The 25,458-nt window shown below is 39.6% G+C and overlaps 1 protein-coding gene across 1 annotated transcript in view; it reads right to left on the reverse strand.

Annotated features, from left to right (window-relative positions):
• The window catches only part of LOC149260015 (uncharacterized), a 71,759-nt gene extending 47,783 nt beyond the window's left edge, over positions 1 to 23,976 (reverse strand). Inside the window, exon 1 of the mRNA XM_089456160.1 lies at positions 23,876 to 23,976. Coding sequence (XP_089312286.1) covers positions 23,876 to 23,976 — 101 coding nt within the window. The remainder of the gene's footprint in view (positions 1 to 23,875) is intronic.
• Positions 23,977 to 25,458: the final 1,482 nt, after the last annotated feature.

Below are 25,458 nucleotides of genomic sequence, written 5' to 3' on the forward strand. Positions count from 1 at the left end.
TGTTCCACCTGCGTTGAAGGTCAAACTGCCTTCATACTGCTTGACATTCAACGCAGGTTTCGAGTGCCCAAGGTGCGCTGATGGCAGAGCGACCCCATCAAACCCCAGGGGCTCAGAAAAATAGGAAATCAAGCACAGAATGCAGAAAGGAAACCATGAAAAGAAAGAGCTCAGGTTTAGCTCCTACCTGGTCCAGACGGCGCCGAGAATCGTCCACAGAATCTCCCGAAATCAACTGATGAAAATCAAGGGGGAAGAGGCACCTCCAGAGCTCCAACAAACCAAGTTCAAATGAAATGGTAAAGTGAGAGGTAAAAACACCTTTTAATAGCTTTTTACGTAGTTCAAAGTGAAATATTAGTGTTTTAATCTCATTTTCAAGCAAATGTTATTCATTTCTAACTAGTTTGATGCAGCAATTGAGGATACAGTACTATCTTTGAAAAGGACAAAGCTACTTATGGTAAAAAATCAAAACAAGACCATGTTATCGAGCAGTTTTAGCACATAGTTCATGCTCGTTAAAAAATAAACATAAGATCGAGCAGTGTTTTTCCGCGTTTAAGCTCGTTAAAAAATGAAATACCCTCCGGTAAATAACCACCGTGAATGTAAAATTGTCAGCCATTAAAGCCTTGGTCGTGTTTGCACCGTCACCTCCACTTTTCATTGGCCGATCATTCACCTCCATTTGATTGTTTACCCATTTTGAGGAACAGCTGCGAAGAGTGATCTCACTTAGCTATCCTTGTGACACTGCCGTGATTGGAAAATTCCAACCGTTACCTGGAATCAACTGCTACCCGTCTCATCACTCGTTCCTCAAAAGACGAGTCTTCTTTAAGCTCTTTTCATCTGACTCGTAAAATATGAAAAGATTGCCGAGTTTTGGCCTTCCAGCTCGTTAAAGCAACCGGGAGTGTTATCCCTCCTCTAGATTTTAATCTTTTTGGACCGGAGGGATTATTGCACAAAAAGATCGAGCGCTTGTTTTGTTCGGCTCGTTAAAACTATCGAAAATCCATCCCTTCTGTATTGTTTTAAACTTTTTCGGACTTAAGGGATTAGATGATGAAAAAGGAACTTTGGAGTTATCTTTACGTACCTTTTTAGACTCTCTAAAAATGAAAAGGGACCGAGTTATCTTTGTCGTTAAACTCGTTAAAAAACATTAATAGCGACAAACTTGTCTTTAGACGAGAACGAGTTTCACTATCGCTAGGCTCGTTAAAACATAGCGATGGGTTTGCCCGAAGGGAAAATTATAGAACAAGCATATGTTATCCTCCTCAAGCTTGACAAAAATAAAGAGGTACTGGTCAGAAATGACTGGGGAAAAATTGGGAGAAACTCAAAGAACTTTTATTGGTAGCAAGTCGCTCTTGAACATGACACTTCCACTCCGTGCCTGAGTCGGGTTGGGTTGTTTCATTCACCGGTCACATCGCCATGGTCTTGCCATACCATCCACCTTTGGGGTAAATGCTACCAATCCATCACACAAGTGTCGCCGATATGTTCAAGAGAAGTCATCCAGAGAAGTCAACCGTGTCCCATCCACTACCATACATTATCCTTCATCCTTTCATGACCGCCACCCTGAACCATATATCATCAGATCGTTTTCACCTCCATTAAAATCATTTGCTCCATTCCGTGTCACTGATGTGGGATACATTAAGGCCCTCCTTTGACGGATCGCTTCTTGTCGACATCAGCTCATTATCCAAGAAGTTGATCTAGGAACACCCCCTTCAGTACTTTGAAGCTTGCATGCCTCAATGGCAAGTTTCTCACTTCCGGCGATAGGTATACGTCAATGACCTTCGACCGAAAGATTTTGCGTGGTGTTCGACGCCAAGTCCTTTATTCACACCACGTGAATTGTACTGCAGTACCTTGAGGGTCATTATCATTATCGGTGATTCCTCTCGCGCTTGTTAACAGTTTACATCATTGACTGGTAATCAAGCGATGTCTTTCCATGTTCGACTTCAGAACATTTTTCACATGGATCGACTTGTACTTAGAGTAAAGATCGAACGAGATTGAAGACCCCGGATCTAGTTTCATCCATCCGGGCTGCGATATATATTCAGGAAAAATAAAGACATTGACATGTACATCATTGCAGCAGATAATCATCCTACCAAAAGGATGATGATTTCATCAAAATCATCAGTCTACCATCAGACGATTGTCTGTTCTATGTACAGAAAAATGAATTTATAAAGCTGAGCATGGGAATGCCCGCCTCAGCTAGACTATGAAAGCAGTATGAAAAATAATGTATTGTATTGTATCTTATTACAGGTCTCCTCCCAGCATCAGAAGAACTTCGGATCCTCCTAATAAAGCATTTCACCCGATAAACGGCCTCATACTTTAGGGGGCAACTGTTATAGACATTTTTGTGCCTTACAGCATTAAGCATGAAATGTCCATAATCCAAGGGATCCAAAGTCCCTAAATGAGTTGTTCCTACCCCTAAAGGAACAAGGTCAACAAAAGACAGCTTCTCCCAGAAGTTCTCCACCAAAAACAACTCAGAAATGGTCAAATCAGGATCAATTCAGTAGCTCCACTAGCTGTCTGCGCTGAAATGCAAAGTCTGCACTGGCTACTTGCACTGCAACGCAGGTAGAAGCACTACCAGGGTGTGCTGAGCGGGAAATGACAAATGGCAAGTTCAGTCAGCGAGGTGGAAAGACCCTGGAAGCTTCCAGAATCTTCCTCAATGACACTTGCCTCAATGAATTCGACCAAGTGATGAGTAAGAGGTTCTCAACCTCCAAGTGGAAACAAGAACTGACAGAGAGAAGCCACAAGTCAAAACATGAGCTGACTCATCCTCTCTGCTCACATCTATATATGGATCTCTCACCCAGAGGTTCAGGAGGCTGGAATTTGGTATTTTGCAGAGAATTGTTGTTGGTTTGAGATTGAGATTAGTACATTGGGTGATTTATGCTTTGTTGGAGGAGAGGAAGGGATTCTTTTGCTGGGAGGTAGATGCTGGATCGGGACTCATTTGGTTGTATCTCCTCTTGAACCTTGTTATCATATCAATAAAGCTACTTGAGTTTCTCCTATATGCTTGTATTTCAATGATGTTTTGTTATATTTGCATATTTAGTTTATATCTGATCCTAAACTAGTTATGAATGTGAATCTATATCTTTTGTGTAGTTTTCCTCTCTTGTGATTTTGCAGGAACTGGGTGAAGCTGGACCAGTGAAAGAGCAGGCAGTAGGAAGCGAACAAAAGAGAGAGTGATTGGATCGACAAACTAGCGGAAGACACCGGTTAGTTACATCCTTCTTTCTCTATTTGCATCTCATAAAGAAGAATACTCAGATAGCTTTCCTTGTTTGTTGCTAAGGCACTATCACCTCTTAGAGTGGGATAGGGGCATTCCAAATTGGATACTTTTCCCAACAACACTCCCTCACTCCTTCTCTCTCTCTTCCTTCATCTATTTCCCTTTATCTCCTACCTCCCTCAGTCTCTCCCCCTCATCTCTCTCTCTCGCCCTCTCTCTATCTCTCTCTCTCTCCTCCCTCCAACCTTGTCACTATCTCCCTCCATCTCTCATTCTCTCTCCTTCTTTCCCCACTTCTCTCCATCTCTCCTTCTTTGTCTCCATATCTCACCTCCAAACATACAAACTCTCTCTCCATCTCTCCCTTATCACTCCCTCTCTTTCTCTCCACTTTTATCTCTCTATGTATTTCTTCTTCCCCCCCTCTCACCCCCTCCAGCTCCATCTCTCTGTCCCACCCTCTCTCTTTTCCTTCCTCTCTCTCCCTTCTCTCCTACCCCTTCTCTCCCCCCATCTCTCTCTCTCTCTCTCCAACCATGTCACTATCACCCTCCCTCACACCTTCTCTCTCTCCCCATCTCTCCCCCTCCATATTTGTGTCTCCCTCTCTCTCTCTCTTACCCTTCTCCTCTTCTCTCACTCCTCACCCTCTCTCTCTCCATTCTTCCTCTCCCATATCCTTTAGTTTATATCCATCTCTCCCTTGTCACTCCCTCTATCTCTCCACTTCTATCACTCTATGTATTTTTTCCTCCCTCCACATATATCTAGAGTTTGTATATATCGTGATATATTAATATATATTACACTATAACAAATTTAATGTTATATTAAATTTAATATTGTATTAATCGAAAGTGATTAAATGTAATGACATTAATATTATAATATTATAATATTAGATTTAATATTAAATCTAATATTAATATTAATATAATTAGATTTGATAACTTTGTATTAATACAATATTGAATTTAATATTAATATTAGATTTAATGATGCTAATTGCATGGCATGATAACAAAATTTATAATAAAACTACATCAAATTAATATTTTCAAATATTACAACTTTGATGTGGAAATATTGATGTCTTGAAAGATTTAAGTATATCCATAGGATATTGATTTTCCTTTGAAAGATTCATTTTACAAATATTTAATTAAAAGAAATATTAAAAGATTTTGGAGCGGGATTTTCGATTATTTGTGTTAAATTGTATTGTAGTTTTTTTTTCATCTATATGGTTATTTTCATTTTTGTTTTGGACTAACATTATTTATTTTAAATTATTATTATTATTTTATTGGATACGTGACATACTTACACATTGCCCTTGGTTGTAGAATGTGCCTCTTAGCACAATGAAAGTCTTTTTAGCAATGGTATTTTCACAACGCATCCATAAAAAAAATAATTTTAGAATGCCATAAAGGATTTTTTGAGAAGGTAAAAGTTGAAAGGGAAAAGGTTTCAACCTTTCCAAAGCTATATTAATAAGAAAGAATAAATATTCACCAACCTGTTTTATTGAAAAGGATAAAACATGAAAAAAAACACATGAAATATAGTGAATGCTTACATACTCTTGAACATGTCATCGGAATCTCCAATATTTTCCATGTAAATCCTTTGCAACAAACTCTTAATAAAGCCTCCATTGAGTATAATATTGTAGCATGTCATTTTCATAAAATATTTACACCATTAGATGCATCTAAAACTTGTACTTGTGAAATAGAATTAGTTATCAAAAAGGAGTTGCAAATAGGAAATTAGTATACAATTGGTATATATAATATATTTACATATTGATATAGCTACTTGATCACAAGATAGATCAAAGCTTACTAAGGGTGGAAAGCAATACTCAATAAATATTGGAGGAATCAAAAACTCACCAAGAGTACTTGAATCCAAGGCTATCATTTTGAACATGTGAGGAATTCGAGATGGGGCATTTTTCATTCTAATCTAAAATACACATTGAATTAATACAATATCCTAAATGAAAGTGTTTAACAATGATGGCTACTTTGTTGTTTGGAATTTTGAATAAAATGTTAGAATAAGATTTTTCATTTTTTATCCTTCTGTGTTATATAGACTTTTTTAATATTAAGAAAACTCAGATTTGTGAACATGGACTAACATTTAAAGTGATCCTTTACCTAATATGAATTGGATCTTCACTAACTTGGTAATAATTTTTTTTTTCTTTTATTAAATTTTGTAATAAGCATGTCATTTTTTTTTAACTTTTTAAATTTTCTACAAAGTTGGATGTGGAAGTGAACCATATTGATGAGTGGCCTTCCAAAGGCAACTCATTAAAAAATTGAAGGTTACAAGGAAGGATATCAACAAGGAGAAGAAAGGAGAACTTGGGAAGCTGGAAGAGTAGATATGAGATCTTGAAAATCATAACCTAATTGAAGATCGAAGGATGAAGGAGTCAAGAATCATATCTAATGAGTGAATCTATCTCTAAGCCATGGCCATCTACATTTTTTTTCTAGTGAGTAATGATGCATGCCATTTTCCAAGCATGTATAACTCAACCTTTGTATGAGATTTTCTAGGAAAAGAGATCTATATTTCTTATGCTACATGGTTTTGCAATATTCTCTATGTAGGTTATTGTGTTTCTAGTTTAAGTTTGATTGTTTTGGGAACTATTTAAATTCCAAAAATTGAATTGATCATTAGTATGAACATCACATTAGATAGTACCATGCTTGATTTTTTTTTATTGATGGAAAATTTTTTCTGTTAAATAATTGTTTGATGGATTGATATAATGAGTTTAGTTGAAAATGCTAAATTTTATAATGCCTTCATTTATTTCTTGGATTATTAACTTGTTTGGTACTATTGTGTATGCATCGTAAAAGGTGTAATTAGTCTCCTAGCTTGTTGTAGGTCGAATACCAACCATTCCTTTGGTTTCAAATGCCTAGAGTGGACTATGAGGATTCCTTACCTGTAGTGTATATACCAATAATTCCTTTAAAGCGTTGACTTTTATATGTGTGTGTGTGTGAGAGAGAGAGAGAGAGAGAGAGAGAGAGTAAATACTACTTGATTAGGAGTGGTGAGGCATACTTCATCAAAGCACATCACTAGAGAGAGAGAGAGAGAGAATAAATACTACTTGATTAGGAGTGGCGAGGGAGAGAGAGAGTAAATACTACTTGATTAGGAGTGGCGAGGCATACTTCATCAAAGCACATCACTAGAGAGAGAGAGTGAGAGAGAGAGAATAAATACTACTTGATTAGGAGTGGTGAGGCATACTTCGTCAAAGCACATCAAAGAGAGAGAGAGAGAGAGAGAGAGAGAGAGAGAGAGAGATTTCCATTAGTGCTAACAATTTTGATGATGTAGAATATTAGAATATCAAGTTTCTCCCTTAGACACCTTGGGAGTGATGTTTGGTAGGCCATATATATGGGATAAGATTGCTACCTTCTATAGGAGAGAAAATAAATACTACTTGATTAGGAGTGGCGAGGCATACTTCATCAAAGCACATCACTATAGAGAGAGATAGATAGAGAGAGAGAGAGAGAGAGAGAGAGAGAGAGAGAGAGAGAGAGAGGAGAAGCACATCAGAGAGAGAGAGAGAGAGAGAGAGAGAGAGAGAGAGAGAGGCATACTTCATCAAAGAAGCACATCAGAGAGAGAGAGAGAGAGAGAGAGAGAGAGATTTCCATTAGTGCTAATAATTTTGATGATGTAGAATATCAAGTTGCTCCCATAGACACCTTGGGAGTGATGTTTGGTAGGCCATATATATGGGATAAGATTGCTACCTTCTATAGGAGAGAAAATAAGTAGTACTTGATTAGGAGTGGCGAGGCATACTTCATAAAAGCACATCACTAGCGCGAGAGAGAAAGAGATTTCCTTTAGTGCTAATAATTTTGATGATGTAGAATATCAAGTTGCTCCCTTAGACACCTTGGGAGTGATGTTTGGTAGGCCATATATATGGGATAAGATTGCTACCTTCTATAGGAGAGAAAATAAATAGTACTTGATTAGGAGTGGCGAGGCATACTTCATCAAAGCACATCACTAGCGAGAGAGAGAGAGAGAGAGAGAGAGAGAGAGAGAGAGAGAGAGAGATATTCTATTACTTTTTTTTGGATAAGTTAAAAGTGGAAATAAACCATTATAGATGATGATGGTTGGCTTTCCAAAAGTATCCCATTGAGCCACTAAAAATTTGAAGGATGTAACCAAGGATAATCAATTGGGACTAGGGTTTAAAATTAAAGTTGGCATTTCCCTTCAAGAGCTCTCTAGCTTGTCATAGAAGGGAATAAAATTATTTCCCATTGATGAGACCCTCTTATGAAAACAAATTTTCCATTAAAAATATCTAATTTTGGCTTGAAAACCTTATCATTCCTAACTCCTAGCTTGTCTTACCTATTCCAATACATGTATATTTTAATTTTTTTCAAACCTTGTCTTTTATGTTTATAAATAAATAACTAAAGGATTGATTAGTAATCTATGGGTGTGTATGGATTTCATAACATTATAGTGTGTGTGTGTGTGTGTGTATCAAGTATTATTCAAATAAAATGGCTTAGGATGCTAACTCAGAATCAAAGTGTCTTGACTACAAGATTGTATCTGGTTTCACATGTCTTAGTTGTATTGATAGGGTGTCATTATGAGATTCTTATGGTATTTCATTTTTATGAATGGATTTTGCACTACAAGAGTGTCCAGAGATTGAATCCTATTAGTGAAACATTACAGTTAGATACACATTGGCATAATGAAAAGGTTTTATTTTCAAAAAATATTGACAAAGACCATGGATTTCGATCATGGATTAGTTATTGACTAAGTATACTTATGAGTAGGTTCAAGTGGAAACAAGGAAATCCTACTGTTTTTATTAAGAACGTGGGATGCAAGGGAAAGTAGTTCTTATGACAAGAAATATTTCAGTGAAAATCACATAGGAGAAAATATCGTCGACGCATTTTGAACCAATTAGTATGGTTCATCTTCATCTTGTCCTGAATATGAGACACACTAATTGGTTTAGAATGCAGCGATAAGATTTTCTCCTCTGTGATTTTCACCGAAATATTCCTTGTCATACAAATTATGGATCACAAAATCCTGAATCTAGGAAGTAGTTGTATTCTAAAGGAGATTGTATTGGTCGTCTTAGCTCTGCTACAGTTTGTAGTATTTGATGGATGAATTTAGGTCAGGAAAGGTTGGTTTTGGTTGCAAAGGATTTGCAGCAGTTTGTTTTAACTCTCCCTTTCATCTGCCTTTTGCTCTTTCAACACCTTATTCCTTCGTTTCCTCCTTCCCCTTTATCCCTGTTATTCCCCTTGTAAACCTCGCCTAAACCCTTATTTACCTAGCTCCCAAGCTTCTTTGTATTCAAAACTTAATAAACCCCGTTACCCTTTATTAAAAGCCCGAAACCATCATAAGCCTTTTAAAACTCTGTATAAGCCTCATATTGTTTAACCCCGCGTGCATATATAATAAAATTATGAAACCCCGGGCCTGCAGCTTTACATGTCCCATCGCCTGTCGCATCACTCCAAAACGCATGTTAATTTCGCCCCGTCTGATCATCCCGCCATATGATCCAATGGTTATCGCTTTCCCCACTCCGCAGACCTGCACACTGGTTAGCCTCTGGGGAAAGCAGTTTCCCCGCCATTGCTCCTGCCATGCGTCTTCATGTTATTGCATCACACCCGCTTGTACGAAAACCACCGCAGCACCATAAGGCGGTGCGATAAAACCGCTTTCTGCCTTATGTACGACTCCCGACAGTTAATCAGCGTGCATCTTCTACCCCCGATCACTGTCGGATCTGCCCGATGGTGATCCAACGGCCCTCATTAACCTTGACCGCCCATCTCCCGATAGACTCCATAAACTTGTTTGGGCCATTGTTTTTGTGATCCGATGGTTTATGTTTGCTCTTCCCCATGTCTTCCCATCGCCTCTTTCCATGAAGTCTCGACCGTCCATCCATGTCATCCGATGGTTAATATTCATTCGCAGGTTATTGTCCATTTTCGGGCATTTTTCATAATTTTGGCCCATTTGTGCACAAAGAAAGAAGAGAACGATCCAGCGACTTGCGCATTCAAACCCTTAGCTACCTGCATTCAAGAACGGCACGGCCAAGGACGAGAAAGTACTGCCTCGAGCAGTTAAATTCTAGCAGTAGTTATGGACATTTATGCAGGAAACATTCCACCTGTTCAAAGAGTACACTAAAGTACTAGAGAATGTCAAATTTGTTAATTAAAACAGTCAGAATGTATTAGAGGCCCATATCTGTGTGTAAATGTGGTTGGTGGTCCATTAAGACCCCTCCACGCATAGGTTAGCTGAGATTTTTTGTAAGCATATTCTATATATACCCAGAAAAATGATGTAATCAGTTTGATGAGTGTTAGATGAATGTCATTCTGTTGCAAGCTTCAACTTCTGGAGACTGTAACTACTTTGTAACCTACAGCCTCTGGTCTTCATTTCCAATTAATACAAGCTTCGTTTGCTGTCATTTGCTCACTTTTCACTTCTTCTATGTTCCAGACTGTGCCTGTTTTGCATTTATTCATGTGCTGCTGATTTTTAGCAGTAGAGGGGCTGTCATCCCACCTCTGTGTTAGAATTTAGCTGTTTCATTGAAATTATTTGTAGGTTTCTGTTGTTTTAATGCATAGAGAGTTGTCATCCTGTCTGTGTATCAGAAACTAGATTTACAGACCTTTTAACTGGTTGTAGCCGGCCATCATAGGGTCCTGTGTATCTGCTGGTGTAGTCAGTCTTCTCCATCATCACATTTTTTTTAAACTGTGAGTAATTGGTGGTTAAAAGCGTTGTAGTTTGGGGGTGTTCACCCATGTCTGGGGTCAAGCATAGTAGGAGTGGTTATTTGGCTTGAATATGCAGCATTTATTTTATTCATCCATCATTTTATCGAACATTTTGTTGATTTTGTAATGTTCCCGAGCATCACTGATATACAACCTAGGTGAGTTTCTTGGGGTGATAACATTAATTGGCGCCGTTGCCAGGGAGAGAAGGATTGAAGCTCAGCTTCCCTGGGAGAACGACACAGCTTCAAGCTTTGATGACAGACAAGGTTTGAACACAATTTCTGGTTGTAATCATCTGTTTGGCGACTCCACCGATGGAAGACCATCCTTTGGCGACTCCACATTGAAGTTCTGGCTTAGTTTGTGAGACATACTCGAAGAAATCCTCAGAAAGTACCAGCTGAACTAGTGCCTGAACATGAGAGCACTGTTAAATCGAAGAAATATTCACAGAAAGGGGCATCAGGATCAGGTAAGCCTAAGAAATCTAATTCATCTCTGAAAGATAAAGTTATTGCTGAATATTTGCAATTTGAAGATTTAGAGCTCAACACTACCAATAAGGAAAAACCTTCGGAGATTAGTATTGCCCCTTGTGCAGTTAGTTCCCCTTTGAATCTTAGTCCAAAGAAAGTTTCCCATTCAATTCAAAACATCCCTTTACCTTTGCCATCCATCACATTACTTCCTACTCCTCCATCTGCTAGTATTCTTCCAAATATTCCAATCATGGCAGGACAACAAGCACCTACAAGAATAGAAAGAATTGGTGCTGCTAGATATGGACCATTGGTGTTGCCTGTCCCTTTAAATCCTATGCCTATGGGAGAATATAAAAAATATATGCCTAAATTCACTAGTACAGAGGGAGTAATAGCAGAAGAACACCTAGAAGCCTTTTACAGTTATGCTGATAATTTAAACATAAGTGAAAATGATGTGTGGATGAGATTTTTTGTCCAGAGCCTTGATGGAGAGGTTAGGAAGTGGTTTAGAGAGTTACCCCAGAGATCTATAATAGATATTGAAGCATTAGATGATGCATTTTTGAAGCAATGGGGATATAAAAAGGACTTGCTCTATTATCACACAGAGTTTGGTAATCTGAAGAGGGAAAATGGGGAATCAATACCTGATTTTAATAAAAGATTCAATAGAATGTACAATAAGATACCAGTTGAGGTAAAGCCTACTCCTACCTCTACCAAAATCACTTATGCCAATGCTTTTGACTCTGATTTCTGCCTGTTATTGAGAGAAAGGAGATGTGCTACGCTGGAAGACATGCAGGGTGCAGCCCTTAGAAGTAAAATCCAACATTATGGCTGCAGAAAAGTTAAAGAGTCAAGCTAAAAGAAGAAGATAGAGAAATCAGGCTTCTACTTCTTCTGCATCATCTTCAGAGCCTAAATTAGACAAAATGACTAAGATGATAGAGTCATTGGCAGTTAAAATTTCTAAGCTAAAGGTTGAACAGAATTCAGGGAAAGCAAGGCAGCAAAACATATTTGCTCCAAGAAATCAAAATCCATTCAGAAGAGTAAATGAGCAATTACAGATCATGTAGAGAGGTGAAGAATTAAAGGAAGATCAGAAAGTTAAAGCTCCCTTCCAAAATGTAGTCATGGAGGAGGAACATGAAGAAGATGAGGATGAAATTCACTGCATGGAAGATAAAGGCAGTGCTGCATTTTTGACATTGGCTGAGTATGAACAATCATTGTTGCAAGAACAAAACAGTCAGGAGTGGGACAGAGGAGCTGTTCTACAAACCGGAGACTAGTAGAGATATCATCTAAGATCCAATGCGAAGAATTTCAAAGAAAATCCTGCACAAAGAGCTGTTGTCCAAATAGAACCTCAGAATGGAAAGCAAAGAAGACCAACAGCTGATCCAGTCATCCTCAAAGCTCCAGTTCAAGAGGTAAAAAGTTCTGATAAGTCACCTTCTTCTTTCAGCTTTGAGTCAGAGGTCCAAAAATTGAAAATATCTGTGCCTTTGGTTGAGTTGGTGAAGAGTGAATTATTTAGGAAGCCTATCGTTGAGGCCCTTGAGCTAGAAACCAAAAAAACCTCTACTGACTCTGTTAATTTGCAATATGACATACCTGCCATTGTGCTCAGCCCCATGATTGAGCCTGCTGATAATAATTCTCCATCTTTTTATGTCTCATTGACCATTCACGATAAAATCCTCCACAACTGCCTGTTAGACACAGGGGCCAGCCACAATTTGATGCCTAAAGCTGTCATGGCATAGTTAGGCCTTGATATCACTAGACCCTATCATGATTTATTTTCTTTTGATTAAAGGAAGGCGAAATGTCTTGGATTGATTAAAGATCTGGCCATTACCTTAACTCAGCTGCCCATGAAAAGTATGATGATGGATATTGTGGTAGCAAATGTCCCTCCTAAGTTTGGCATGCCGCTGTCAAGAGGATGGATCAAGAGATTAGGTGGGACACTACAAAATGATCTGTCTTATGCTACTGTCCCAGTGTTTGGAGGAGAGAGCAGGAGATTATATAGAGAAGCACAGTTGGCATATATCATCAGTGATGAGAAGAATCCTACAAATTATCATATATATGCAGTAGACACTGATTTTGGAGCATGTATTCTCCAGATAGAAGAATCTCAGAAGGCTGAAATGTAGCATAGGAAACCAATTGTTCACGCCGAGAAAGAGCAGGAAGGTCAGGTTTGGGAGATGTTCTTTGATGGAGCATGTTCCAGGGAGATTGTAGGAGCAGGGGTGGTGCTAGTGTCTCCAGAGAAAGAAAGCATTCAGCTGGCTTTTAAGCTGGTTTTTCAAGTCACAAACAACATAGCAGAATATGAAGCACTGTTGTTGGGCCTTAACGCAGCCAAAGACAGAGGAATCAAGAATTTGAAGGTGTTTGGAGATGCTGATCTGATAATTCAGCAAATAAATAAAACATTTCAAGAAAAGCACCCAAGGTTGAAAGCATACAGAGATGAGGTATGGAGAATCAGAGATTCTTTTGATTTTTTCCGTATTTCATACATTCCTAGAGCCCAAAATCAGCTTCTTGATTCCCTTGTTGTTTCTGCTAGTCTGTTTATACCTCCCATGCCTCCCAGATTAGTTTATGAGGTACAAATGATGTATAGACCATCCTTGCCTGATAATGTCCACCATTGGAAAGTTTTTGAAGATGATAATGAGTTGAATAGATTCCTTCAAGTCATTGATGAATTTTTTGAGATGCAAATTGACCAAGAAAATGATGTCTTGTTAAAAAAACCCCAGTCCCAGATTAAAAATAAAATTGGTAAAAATAGCGTAGTCCAGCTTCCTAGTAACCATATTCCTAAGGACCTAATTCCTCTTGAAAGACTGTTTGACCAGAATGATGTGCCTTACAAGGCTGCCCAAAAAGAAGACCAATCTTTAGTCTGTAAGCATGATATAGGAAGTCCAGGTTAGCCTAAATATGTAAACTTGTCCACTCATTTTTCTATTGATCAAAGTGTTGAATACTGCAATTTAATGAGGCAATTTGCTGATGTGTTTGCCTGGGAGTATAGTGATCCAAAAATATATGACAAGAATATAATTCAGCATAAAATCCCGCTGGAAAATGACACTGTTCCTTTTAAACAAAAGCTAAGACCAATAAATCCCATGCTTCTTCCGTTGATTGAAAAAGAAATTAAAAATTTGTTGGCTGCCACGATCATAGTGCCTCTCAGATATTCTAAATGGGTAGCCAATTTGGTGGTGGTGAGGAAGAAGAGTGGAGAAATTAGACTATGTGTTGATTTCAGAAATTTAAATAAATGCTCAAAGAAAGGCAACTATCCACTACCAAAGATGGAGCATTTGCTGCAAAAGGTCTCAGGAGCTAAAATCATGTCATTTTTGGATGGATTTTTAGGCTTCAATCAAATTGCTGTGCACCCAGATGATCAAGAAAAGACTGCTTTCACCACTCCTTGGGGCACTTTTATGTATGCCAAAATGCCATATGGATTGATGAATGCTGGAGCCACCTTTCAGAGAGCTATGGATATAGCATTTGTGGGAGAGAAGGACAAATTTGTGCTTATCTACCAGGATGATATAACAATTTACTCCAGCAGCCATCAAAATCATTTACAACATTTGAAAAAAGTGTTTTTGAAGTGCATAAATGTTTGGAATATCAGTCAATCCAAAAAATTCTCAATTTGCTTTAAATGAAGGCAAGCTGTTAGGACATACTGTGTTTACTGCAGGTGTTCAAATTGACCCAAAAAGAGTCAAAGCAATTCAGGCTTTGACTGTCCCTAGATCAAAGAAAGATATACAGTCTTTTCTGGGCAAAATTATTTTGTCAGGAGGTTTATACCAAATTTTTCTGAATTAGTTAAGCATGTGACCTCCATGTTGAAGAAAGGATCAGAGGTAAGATGGACTAATACAGCAATACAATCATTTGAGTCTATCAAAAAGGCTATTATGGAAGCTCCCACACTGATTAGTCCAGATTACAGCAAGGAGTTCCACATATTTTCTTTTGCCTCTAAAGACATCATTGCAACAGTTTTTTTGTAGCAAGATGAAGAAGGTTCAGAGCATCCAGTGACATTTTTTAGCAAGAACTTAAGGGATGCTGAATTAAGATATGATATCATAGAAAAACAGGCGTATGCTCTTATCAAATACTTGAAAGCTTTCAGAGTTTATATCTTGCATTAAAAAATAATTGCATATGTGCCTTCTGCTGCAATAAAAGATGTCCTGACTCAACTTGATGCTGATGGAAAAAGGGCTAAATGGATTGCAAAAATGATAGAATTTAATATAGAGTTGAAGCCCACCAAGCTGGTCAGAGGTCAGGGTCTTGCTAAGTTATTGGTTGAAGAAAATTGTAGGTCCTTCGATATCGATTTCCTATGCACAATGGCAGCAAATGGTCAGGAAGAAGAAGAGGAAACAATTGAAACAGTGAAAAAATAGTCAGTGGCCGAAAATCTAGCTTCATGTAACTGGTACGCTGAAATAATTAATTTCTTGCTGAAGCTAGAAATCCCTTCAGAATTTACTCAAAGTCAAGCAAGAACTTTAAAACTCAGAGCAACAAAATATTGCATTATGGAAAATCTGCTATATTGGAGGGATCCATCTGGAATATTTTTAAGGTGTCTGGACAAAGAACAATCAATTGAAGTGATGCAGCAGTTTCATTCCAGCATGTGTGGAGGGCACCATTATTGGAAAACTACAGCCCATAAAATTCTTATAGCTGGGTATTATTGGCCCACTTTATTTTCTGATGTGTTTGCTTTTGTTAAATCTTGTGACAGGTGCCAAAGATTTGAAGGAAGACAACAATTGAAATCCTTGCCCCTAAAACCAATAATTGCAAAAGGACCTTTTTCAGCAGTGGGGTTTGGATTTCATTGGTGAAATCAATCCGAATTCCAGTGGCCAGCACAGGTGGATATTAGTAGCCACTGATTACTTTACAAAGTGGATTGAACCAATCCCTACAAGGAAGGCTGATCATAATGTGCTCACGAAGTTTTTAATAGAGAATATTTTCAACAGATTTGGTTGTCCACATAAATTAATCACAGATAATGTAGCAACCTTCAGAGCAAGAGAATTGGTGGAAATATGTGATTCAATGAGGATTAAACTTGTTCATTCCACCTCATATTATCGACAAGGAAATGGTCTAGTAGAATCCTCTATTAAAAGTCTGATCAGGATAATTAAAAAGCTGTTAGAGGACAATAAAAAGAATTGGGGTTCAAAGCTCAAGTATGCACTGTGGGCTGACAGAGTGACCATCAAGAAATCCACAAGGAGTTCTCCATTCAAGTTGGTATACAACACTGAGGTTGTATTTCCAATTCAGCTAACTCTCCATGTGGCAAAATTCCTTCAAACATAGCAGGATGAGGAAGAAGACATGGCAAGAAGAATCACTGATTTAACAGAGTTGAATCAGATTAGAGAACAACTGGTTGAAAAAGCTGCAGCACATCAGAGAAGCATCAAGGAAGCTTTTGACAAGAAGGTAAAAACAAATAATTTTCAGATTGGTGACTTGGTTTTGAAGTGGGATGCATTGAAGGAAAAGAGAGGCAATCATGGAAAAGTTGATGCTTTCTGGACAGGGCCTTTAATCATTTCACAGGTTCAAGGGAACAACACCTTCATACTGAAAAGTATGGGAGGAGAGTCAGTTTTTGATGGCCCAGTCAATGGGCGGTTTCTGAAAGTTTATGTTGTTTAAGGTCTTTGGCCTTAAAGGTTGTAAATACTTGGTTGTTGTTAGTTTTGTGCAGGCAAAGTAGACTCCATGCCCAATGGAACACTAGGAATTTTGGTTAGTTTGATTTCAATTGAAAAGGCATTGGTCTACAGGTTCTTGAGACCTCACAGGGAGGATCTTGTCCCCAGAAGGAGCCAGTGTTAGCTCTGTTATAGTTTGCAGTATTTGATGGATGAATTTAGGTCAGGCAAGGCTAGTTTTGGTTGCAAAGGATTTGCAGCAGTTTGTTTTAACTCTCCCTTTCATTTGCCTTTTGCTCTTTCAACACCTTATTCCTCCATTTCCTCCTTCCCCTTTATCCCTATTATTCCCCTTGTAAACCTCCCCTAAACCCCTGTTTACCTAGCTCCCGGGCTTCTTTGTATTCAAAACTTAATAAACCCCGTTACCCTTTATTAAAAGCCCGAAACCCTCATAAGCCTTTTAAAACTCTGTATAAAACTCATATCGTTTAACCCCGCGTGCATATATAATAAGATTATAAAACCCCGGGCCCGCGGCTTTACATGTCCCATCGCCTGTCGCATCACTCCAAAACGCATGTTAATTTTGCGTCGTCCCATCATCCTGTGTTAAAATTGGCAACCAAGGCAAAACTTCATGTGGGTCATCTTATTCAAGGCTGATAATATTTTTATTAGATTCCTCTCGTCGAGAGGTGTAGGATTGATATAAATATCATCCGATTCCGATAAGTATTCATGGAGATATGAATTTATTTTGATTATGGAATTATTATCAAGCTGACCTACAACTCATGTAGGCTCAGAAGCCCAATAGTCGCATCTATTCAAACACCAACATTGTATATAAATATAAGAGGACTTTTCCTCATTTGCACTCGCTCATCTCATCACATCTCTCTCTCTCTCTACTGTGGAGAAATGAGTCTCTTCTCTACTGCGTTGAAATGGGTCTCTCTCTCACACATGTGAAGCCGGACGCTATTGAATTTGAAGCTGCAACTGCAGAATTAAAGATTGACTTGCGTGGCCTCGAAGATATCCTCTTTGGAACTGCGCTATAGGTTCATCTAAACCTCCTCTGAAAGACACAACGTTTGGTGGTGGAATGAAGTCAATCTGACGAACGGTTTGCAAGATATCAACTGCCCTATTTTGAAGCGGGAAACTGCTGAAACTGAAGCTGCAACTACAGAAGTAAAGATTGACTTGCGTGGCCTAGAAGGTCTCCTCTTTGGAACTGCATTGTAGGTTCATCTGAACCTCCTCTGAAAGCTGCAACTTTTGGTGGTGGAATGAAGTCAATCCGATGAACGGTTTGCAAGATATCGACTGCCTTAGTTTGAAGCTGGAAACTGCTGAAACTGAAGCTGTAACTGCAGAAGTAAAGAATGACTTGCGTGGCCTAAAAGATCTCCTCTTTAGAGCTATGCTGTAGGTTCATATGAACCTCCTTTGGAAGCCGAAACTTTTGGTGGTGGAATGAAGTCAATCCGACGGTCGGTTTGTGAGATATCGTCTGCCCTAGTTTGATAATGAAGCCGCTAATGCTGATGCTGCTGATCTAGGGTTTGCTACTGCTGATATGAATCAGATTTATTGTACTATTTCTCTTTGCTGAATGATTGAAGATAAAATAAGATTTGATCAAACGGTTTCCCCACACATTGTGGGGTTTGTCCTTGGCTAGCCGCCACATCTTGTGTCACTTGTCTTGGCTTGTTTTTTGTCGATCGTTTAATGTTCTATCTACACTTTACTTTATGTATATGTGATTGCTAATCTGTGGAATATAATAAGAAAAATAAGTAAACTGTTATAAGCATAGAACATACCATAACTTAACATGGTATCAGAGCTAAGGTGAAGAAAAAGCCCGAGCAAGAGCAAGAGCAATCACCAAAGAGAAGATTGGCAAGGCTATCCTAAAAGAACTATGGGGTCCTCAACACTCTACCGAAGGCAAGCTTCATAAGAAGGATGACTATCACGCATGGAAGATGTCTATCGATCTAACCCTAGAAGTTCTAGGAGTGTTGGACCATGTAAGAGGCAATATTGTTGAGCCTCCATCAAATGCATCCGCTGCTGCATGGAACAAATGGAAAACCAAAGAAGTCAAAATAGAAGATCATCCGGGACTCTATCGACTAGCACTTGGTGGCCTACATCTCTGAACTGGAAACCTCCAAGGAAATCTACAATGGACTGGGAAATGACACTCACGACTCCTGGAGGATTACCATCCAAATGGTACGTGTTTAGGACTACTCTTTTGAACTATAATTTAATTCCTGGTTTCAAGGAATTAATGGCTAGATGCATTCAAGAAGAAACAAGGAAAGAAGAGCAAGAAATTCCCACGCCTAAAGGTCCTCCTGTTGCCTCTTCTTCTCAATCAAAAGGAAAGGCTAGACCTGTGGAAGAAAAGGACGATGTTACATCTATGATAAAGCAGGTCACTATGCAAGGGAGTGCCTTGATAGAAAGGACTCACACCGGGAGAATGATCAAAATCCCTCTGATGGCAAATCAAAGGAATGACAAATTCAACAGCAAAGGTAAGAGGAGAGCTGGGGATCGAGGAAGAGGACAACCATTCAAGAAGGCTAGAAAGTCCAGGATGTATTAAATGCACCTGACCTCAAAAATAACCTAGTGTCCATCTCGGCAATGGAAGACAAAGGCTACAAGGTAACCTTCAGTAATGGAAAGGTATGTATATGGAAAAATAATGTTAAAGATGCCTTTACTCTTGGGTTTAGTGTTGATTCATCATATCAGGTCGATGGAAGTCCACTAGGTGTCATGTCTTGTGACACAACTCTTCAGTCCGAACTTTGGCATCAGAGGTTTGTCCATCTTCATTACAAAGCTCTACTTGGTGTAAAACAAATGGTGACAGGGATGCCCGAATTCCAAGTAGAGAAAGAAGGTGTATGTCTGAGATGTGTCGAAGGAAAGCTAAAAAGGGGACCGTTCCCCTCAAGCCAAAGCAAGACCTCCGATGTATTATAGTTGGTTCACTCAGGCATAATTGAGGCTATCATTAAGAGGTAGACTACTACACCACATACTCCTGAGCAGAATGGTGTGGCAGGAAGGAAGAACCATATGATTGTGGAAGCTGTCCGGGCCATGCTACATGATCAAAGACTTTTGAAGTTTCTATGGGATGAAACTACAAACACTGTTGTATATGTACAAAATTGATGCCCTCATCAAGAATTGGGTTCCAAGACTCCTGAAGAAAAGTTCACCGCAAGGTGAACAATCTTTTGACTTTGAGGAGCTCTCAAGAAGCCGACACCAGGGAACCAAAAGAAAAGGATGATGAATCAATGCCTGATGTAGAGGAACCCATGGATCTGATTGATTCTCATCCACATGAGCCTTCCTCTTCTAGGAAGAGGCCTTCATGGCTTAGGGGGATACTTGATGATGCTGAAGGACATGCTACACCCTGAGGAACCTTTTGTGAAAGTAAGAAACCTAATAGGTATCAGGGATACCTGACCATCATGAGCACGATCATACAAAATAAGCCTTCATCATTCTCAGATGTCGTCAAGCATTAACTATGGAAGGATGCTATGACCATAGAATATGAGTCTATTATGGAGAATGATTTCTGGGAAGTAGTTCCCAGACCTTGGACAAGACAATTGTTACTTCAAAATGGCTTTACAAGATAAAGCATGTAGCAAATGGAAGTATGGAAAAGTATAAGGTTCATTTTGTTGCTCGTGGTTTATCCCAAGAAGGAAGGTATAGACTATGATATTTGCACCTGTTGCCAGATATATGACCATCCGCTTGATCATAGCCCTTGTGGCTTCACAAGGATGGAACCTACATCAGATGGATGTCAAGACTGCATTCTTGCATGGTTCTATCAAAGAAGAGGTCTATGTGGAGCAACTTGAAGGATTTGAGATTTATGATTGAAAATCTCATGTATGCAGGTTGAAGAAGGCTCTCTATGGGTTGAAGCAAGCACCCCAAGCATGGTATGAGAGGATCGATAGCTACTTGATGAAGCTGGGATTCACTAGGAGTGAAGCCGATCCTAACCTTTACTTTAAAGTTGAAGATGACAAGCCTCTCATACTCGTGTTGTATGTGGATGACCTCTTTCTAATAGGTGCAGACCCTCTCATTCACAAATGTAAGAGGGAGCTAGCTTCTGAATTTGAAATAAAGGACCAAGGACTTGAAGTATGGTAGAAGCCAAGGGAAATTTTCCTATCTCAAGGAAAATATGTGGTAAAGATATTGGAAAGATTTGGTATGATGGACTGCAAGCCTGTGACTACCTCGAGGATCTTAACTTTTAGAAGTTATATGGTAGTGATGTCGGACCAGACTTGGGAAATGCCTCTGAGTTTCAAAAACTCATTCGCATTGATGTTCTTGGTGAACCTTCGTCCGAACATATGATTTGCAGTTAGCACTGTGAGTTCATATTTGGTTGAGCCTCACTGCATTGATGCCAGGAATATTCTGAGATGTCTTCAGGACACAATCTCTCATGGATTAAGATACACTATTGGAGATGTGAGACTACTTGGATATATTGATGCTGATTGGGCAGGCAGTGTGGTGGACCATAAGAGCACTTTCGGGTGTTGTTTCACCTTGGGATCTACTTCGATATCCTAGATGAGCAGGAAGCAGAAGTCAGTGGCTTTGAGCACTGCCGTAGCAGGATATATTGTTGCTAGCATGACCTCGTGTGAGGCAGTCTGGTTGTGAAAGCTCTTCAGTGAGCTGTTTGGATTTACATTTGATACCACTGTGATTCTCTATAACAACCAGAGGTGGGATTCGATTATTGAGGAATCCCATATTCGTCGATTGCTCCAGCAGATAGACATCATCTGGGATATGGTAAGTTGATGAGCAAGGAGGCTCCATCACATTAAGATGATGTACAGGTTGATACATCTTGTCAAAGCCCCGAGGAAAGATCTAATCTGTGATTTTCACAAACGACTTGGAGTCGGCAAGAAACCCTTGTACAAGGGTCCTGCATGTTACATACATTGAGCTTTGGGAGCTCTAAGGGCTTGCGGTTCTTACTGGAACAACATACGACCACAGGGTGACTCACCCTCCCCTGGTGGTGCGCACTGGAACAAGATGATTCGCTCTCTTGTGGGACAAGATGATTTTCTCTCTTGTGGAATAGGATGATTCGCTCTCCTGTGTAGCAGGATGATTAGTTCTCCTGTGAGGCCTAGATTGATGTGTTCTCCATGGCGATTGTAGCAGGATTGATGTGTTCTCCTGTGAGGATAGGATTGATTAGTTCTCCTGTCAAGGCATCCTACCCATGCAGTCTGGGACTCATGGGAAGTACCTCGCATCTGATCAATGAGCAGGGAAATGAGGTTAGGGACCATAGTAGTACCGATGGACGCATCGTTGTATCTACCGTACTCCCTACACTAGGATGATCTCCATTGATCTGGGATCAATGATACTGGTCTGGGACCAGTGGTAGGAGTTGTACCATACTATGACGCTGACTTCGGGTCGGTTTAGACTGGTCTGGGACCAGTGGTACATACTCCGAGACTGACTTCGTGTCAGTGCAGTACTAGTCTGGGACCAGTGAGAGTGGTACATACTATGACGCTGACTTCGGGTCGGCTGAGACAGGTCTGGGACCAGTGGTACACTCTCTGAGACTGCGATACTGGTCTGGGACCAGTGGTAGGAGTGGTACTTGCTATGAAGCTGACTTCGGGTCGGCTAAGACTAGTCTGGGACCAGTGGTATGCACTCTGAGACTGACTTTGAGTCAGTGGAGGATGATACTAGTCTAGGACCAGTGGAGTTGTACTCACTATGACGCTGACTTCGGGTTGGTTGAGATTGGTTTGGGACCAGTGGTACATACTCTGAGACTGACTTTGAGTTAGTATGATACATCCTCGATCATTTCTTCTTCTTCATAATTCGGAAAAAAGCAGAGCAGAACAGAACAATGCAAGAGCAGAGCAGAACAGAGAAAAACAGTACCGATCAGTACAGGGAAGAACAAGAGAAAGTAGAACAGGAAGACTAGAGCAGAGCAGGGCAAGGGTCAGGCTATACCGGGCAGTGCATTTGATGGATGAATAGTAATGACCGATAGACAGATTGCAGATGAAGTTCTCCATGGTTGAGAGGGAGTGTTAAAATTGGCAACCAGGACAAAACTTCATGTGGGTCATCTTATTCATGACTGATAATATTTTTATTAGATTCCTCTCATCGAGAGGTGTAGGATTGATATAAATATCATCCGATTCCGATAAGTATTCATGGAGATATGAATTTATTTTGATTATGGAATTATTATCAAGCCGACCTACAACTCATGTAGGCTCAGAAGCCCAACAGTCGCATCTATTCAAACACCAACGTTGTGTGTAAATATAAGAGGAATTTTCCTCATTTTCACTCACTCATCTCATCACATCACTCTCTCTCTCTCTACTGTGCAGAAATGAGTCTCTTCTCTACTGCGTTGAAATGGGTCTCTCTCTCACACATGTGAAGCCGGAAGCTATTGAATTTGAAGCTGCAACTGCAGAAGTAAAGATTGACTTGCGTGGCCTAGAAGATATCCTCTTTGGAACTGCACTATAGGGTCATTTGAACCTCCTTTGAAAGCCGCAACTTTTGGTGGTGGAATGAAGTCAATCCGACGAACGGTTTGCAAGATATCGACTGCCCTAGTTTGAAGCCGAAAACTGCTAAAACTGAAGCTGCAACTGCAGAAGTAAAGATTGACTTGCGTGGCCTAGAAGATCTTCTCTTTGGAACTGCCCTGTAGGTTCATTTGAACCTCCTCTAAAAGCCGCAACTTTTTGTGGTGGAATGAAGTCAATCCGACAAACGGTTTGCAAGATATCGACTGCCCTAGTTTGAAGCCGGAAAGTGCTGAAACTGAAGCTGCAACTGCAGAAGTAAAAAATGACCTGCGTGGCCTAGAATATATCCTCTTTGGAACTACATTGTAGGTTCAGCTAAACCTCCTCTAGAAGCCGAAACTTTTGGTGGTGGAATGAAGTCAATCTGACGGTCGGTTTGTGAGATATCGTCTGCCCTAGTTTGATAATGAAGCCGCTAATGCTGATGCTGCTGATCTAGGGTTTGCTACTACTGATATGAATCAGATTTATTGTACTATTTCTCTCTGCTGAATTATTGAAGATAAAAGAAGATTTGATCAAAGTGTTTCCCCAAACATTGTGGGGTTTTTCCCTGGCTAGCTGCCACATCTTGTGTCTCTTGTCTTGGCTTGTTTACTGTCGATCGTTTAATATTCTATCTGCAATTTACTTTATGTATATGTGATTGCTAATCTGTGGAATATAATAAGAAAAATAAGTAAATTGTTATAAGCATAGAACATACCATAACTTAACATCCTGCCATATGATCCAATCGTTATTGCTTTCCCTGCTCCGCAGACCTACACACCCGTTAGCCTCCGGGGAAAGCAGTTTCCCCGCCATTGCTCCTGCCACGTGTCTTCATGTTATTACATCGCACCCGCTTGTACAAAAACCATCGCAGCACCATAAGCAGTGTGATAAAATCACTTTCTGCCTTCTGTACGACTCCTGGTAGTTAATCAGCGTGCATCTTCTGCCCCCGATCACCATCGGATCTGCCCGATGGTGATCCAACGACCCTCATTAACCTTGACCGCCCATCTCCCGATAGACTCCATAAACTTGTTTGGGCCGTTGTTTTTGTGATCCGATGGTTTATGTTTGCTCTTCCCCGCGTCTTCCCATCGCCTCTTTCCATGAAGTCTCGGCCATCCATCCATGTCATCCGATGGTCAATATTCATTCGCAGGTTATTGTCCATTTTCGGGCATTTTTCATAATTTTGGCCCGTTTGTGCACAAAGAAAGAAGAGAACAATCCAGTGACTTGCGCATTCAAACCCTCAGCTACCTGCATTCAAGAACAACACAGCCAAGGACAAGAAAGTACTTCCTCGAGCAGTTAAATTCTAGTAGAAGTTATGGACATTTATGCAGGAAACATTCCACCTGTTCAAAGAGTACACTAAAGTACTAGAGAATGTCAAATTTGTTAATTAAAATAGTCATAATGTATCAGAGGCCTATATCTGTGTGTAAATGTGGTTGGTGGTCCATTAAGACCCCTCCACGCATAGGCTAGCTGAGATTTTTTGTAAGTAGATTCTATATATACCCAGAAAAATGATGTAATCAGTTTGATGAGTGTTAGATGAATGTCATTCTGTTGCAAGCTTCAACTTCTGGAGACTGTAACTACTTTGTAACCTGCAGCTTCTGGTCTTCATTTCCAATTAATACAAGCTTCTTTTGCTATCATTTGCTCACTTTTCACTTCTTCTATGTTCCAGGCTGTGCCTGTTTTGCATTTATTCGTGTGCTATTGATTTTTAGCAGTAGAGGGGCTGTCATCCCACCTCTGTGTTAGAATTTAGCTGTTTCATTGAAATTGTTTGCAGGTTTCTATTGTTTTAATGCATAGAGAGCTGTCATCTTATCTGTGTATTAGAAACCAGATTTACAGACCTTTTAACTGGTTGCAGCCGGCCATCACAGGGTCTTGTGTATCTGCTGGTGTACTTAATCTTCTCCATCATCACATTTTGTTTAAACTGTGAGTAATTGGTGGTTAAAAGCCTTGTAGTTTGGGGGTGTTCACCCATGTCTGGGGTCAATCATAGTAGGAGTGGTTATCTGGCTTGAATATGTAGCATTTGTTTCATTCATCCATCATTTTATCCAACATTTTGTTGAGTTTGTAATGTTCCCGAGCATCACTGATATACAACCTAGGTGAGTTTCTTGGGGTGATAACAGGTCGATCCTTGAATATTATAGGATGATAATTCTATTAGCAGCCCTCATGAAGATTCTTTGAACAAGCTTAAGGAAAATATCTACTTAATGATGTATAAATTATTTCATATATGGACAATTAGCACTG

Source organism: Pinus tabuliformis, chromosome 6 (genome assembly GCF_031772625.1).
Source record: "Pinus tabuliformis cultivar Carrire ecotype Pingquan chromosome 6, CPIR1, whole genome shotgun sequence".
Classification (NCBI taxonomy): Eukaryota; Viridiplantae; Streptophyta; class Pinopsida; order Pinales; family Pinaceae; genus Pinus; species Pinus tabuliformis.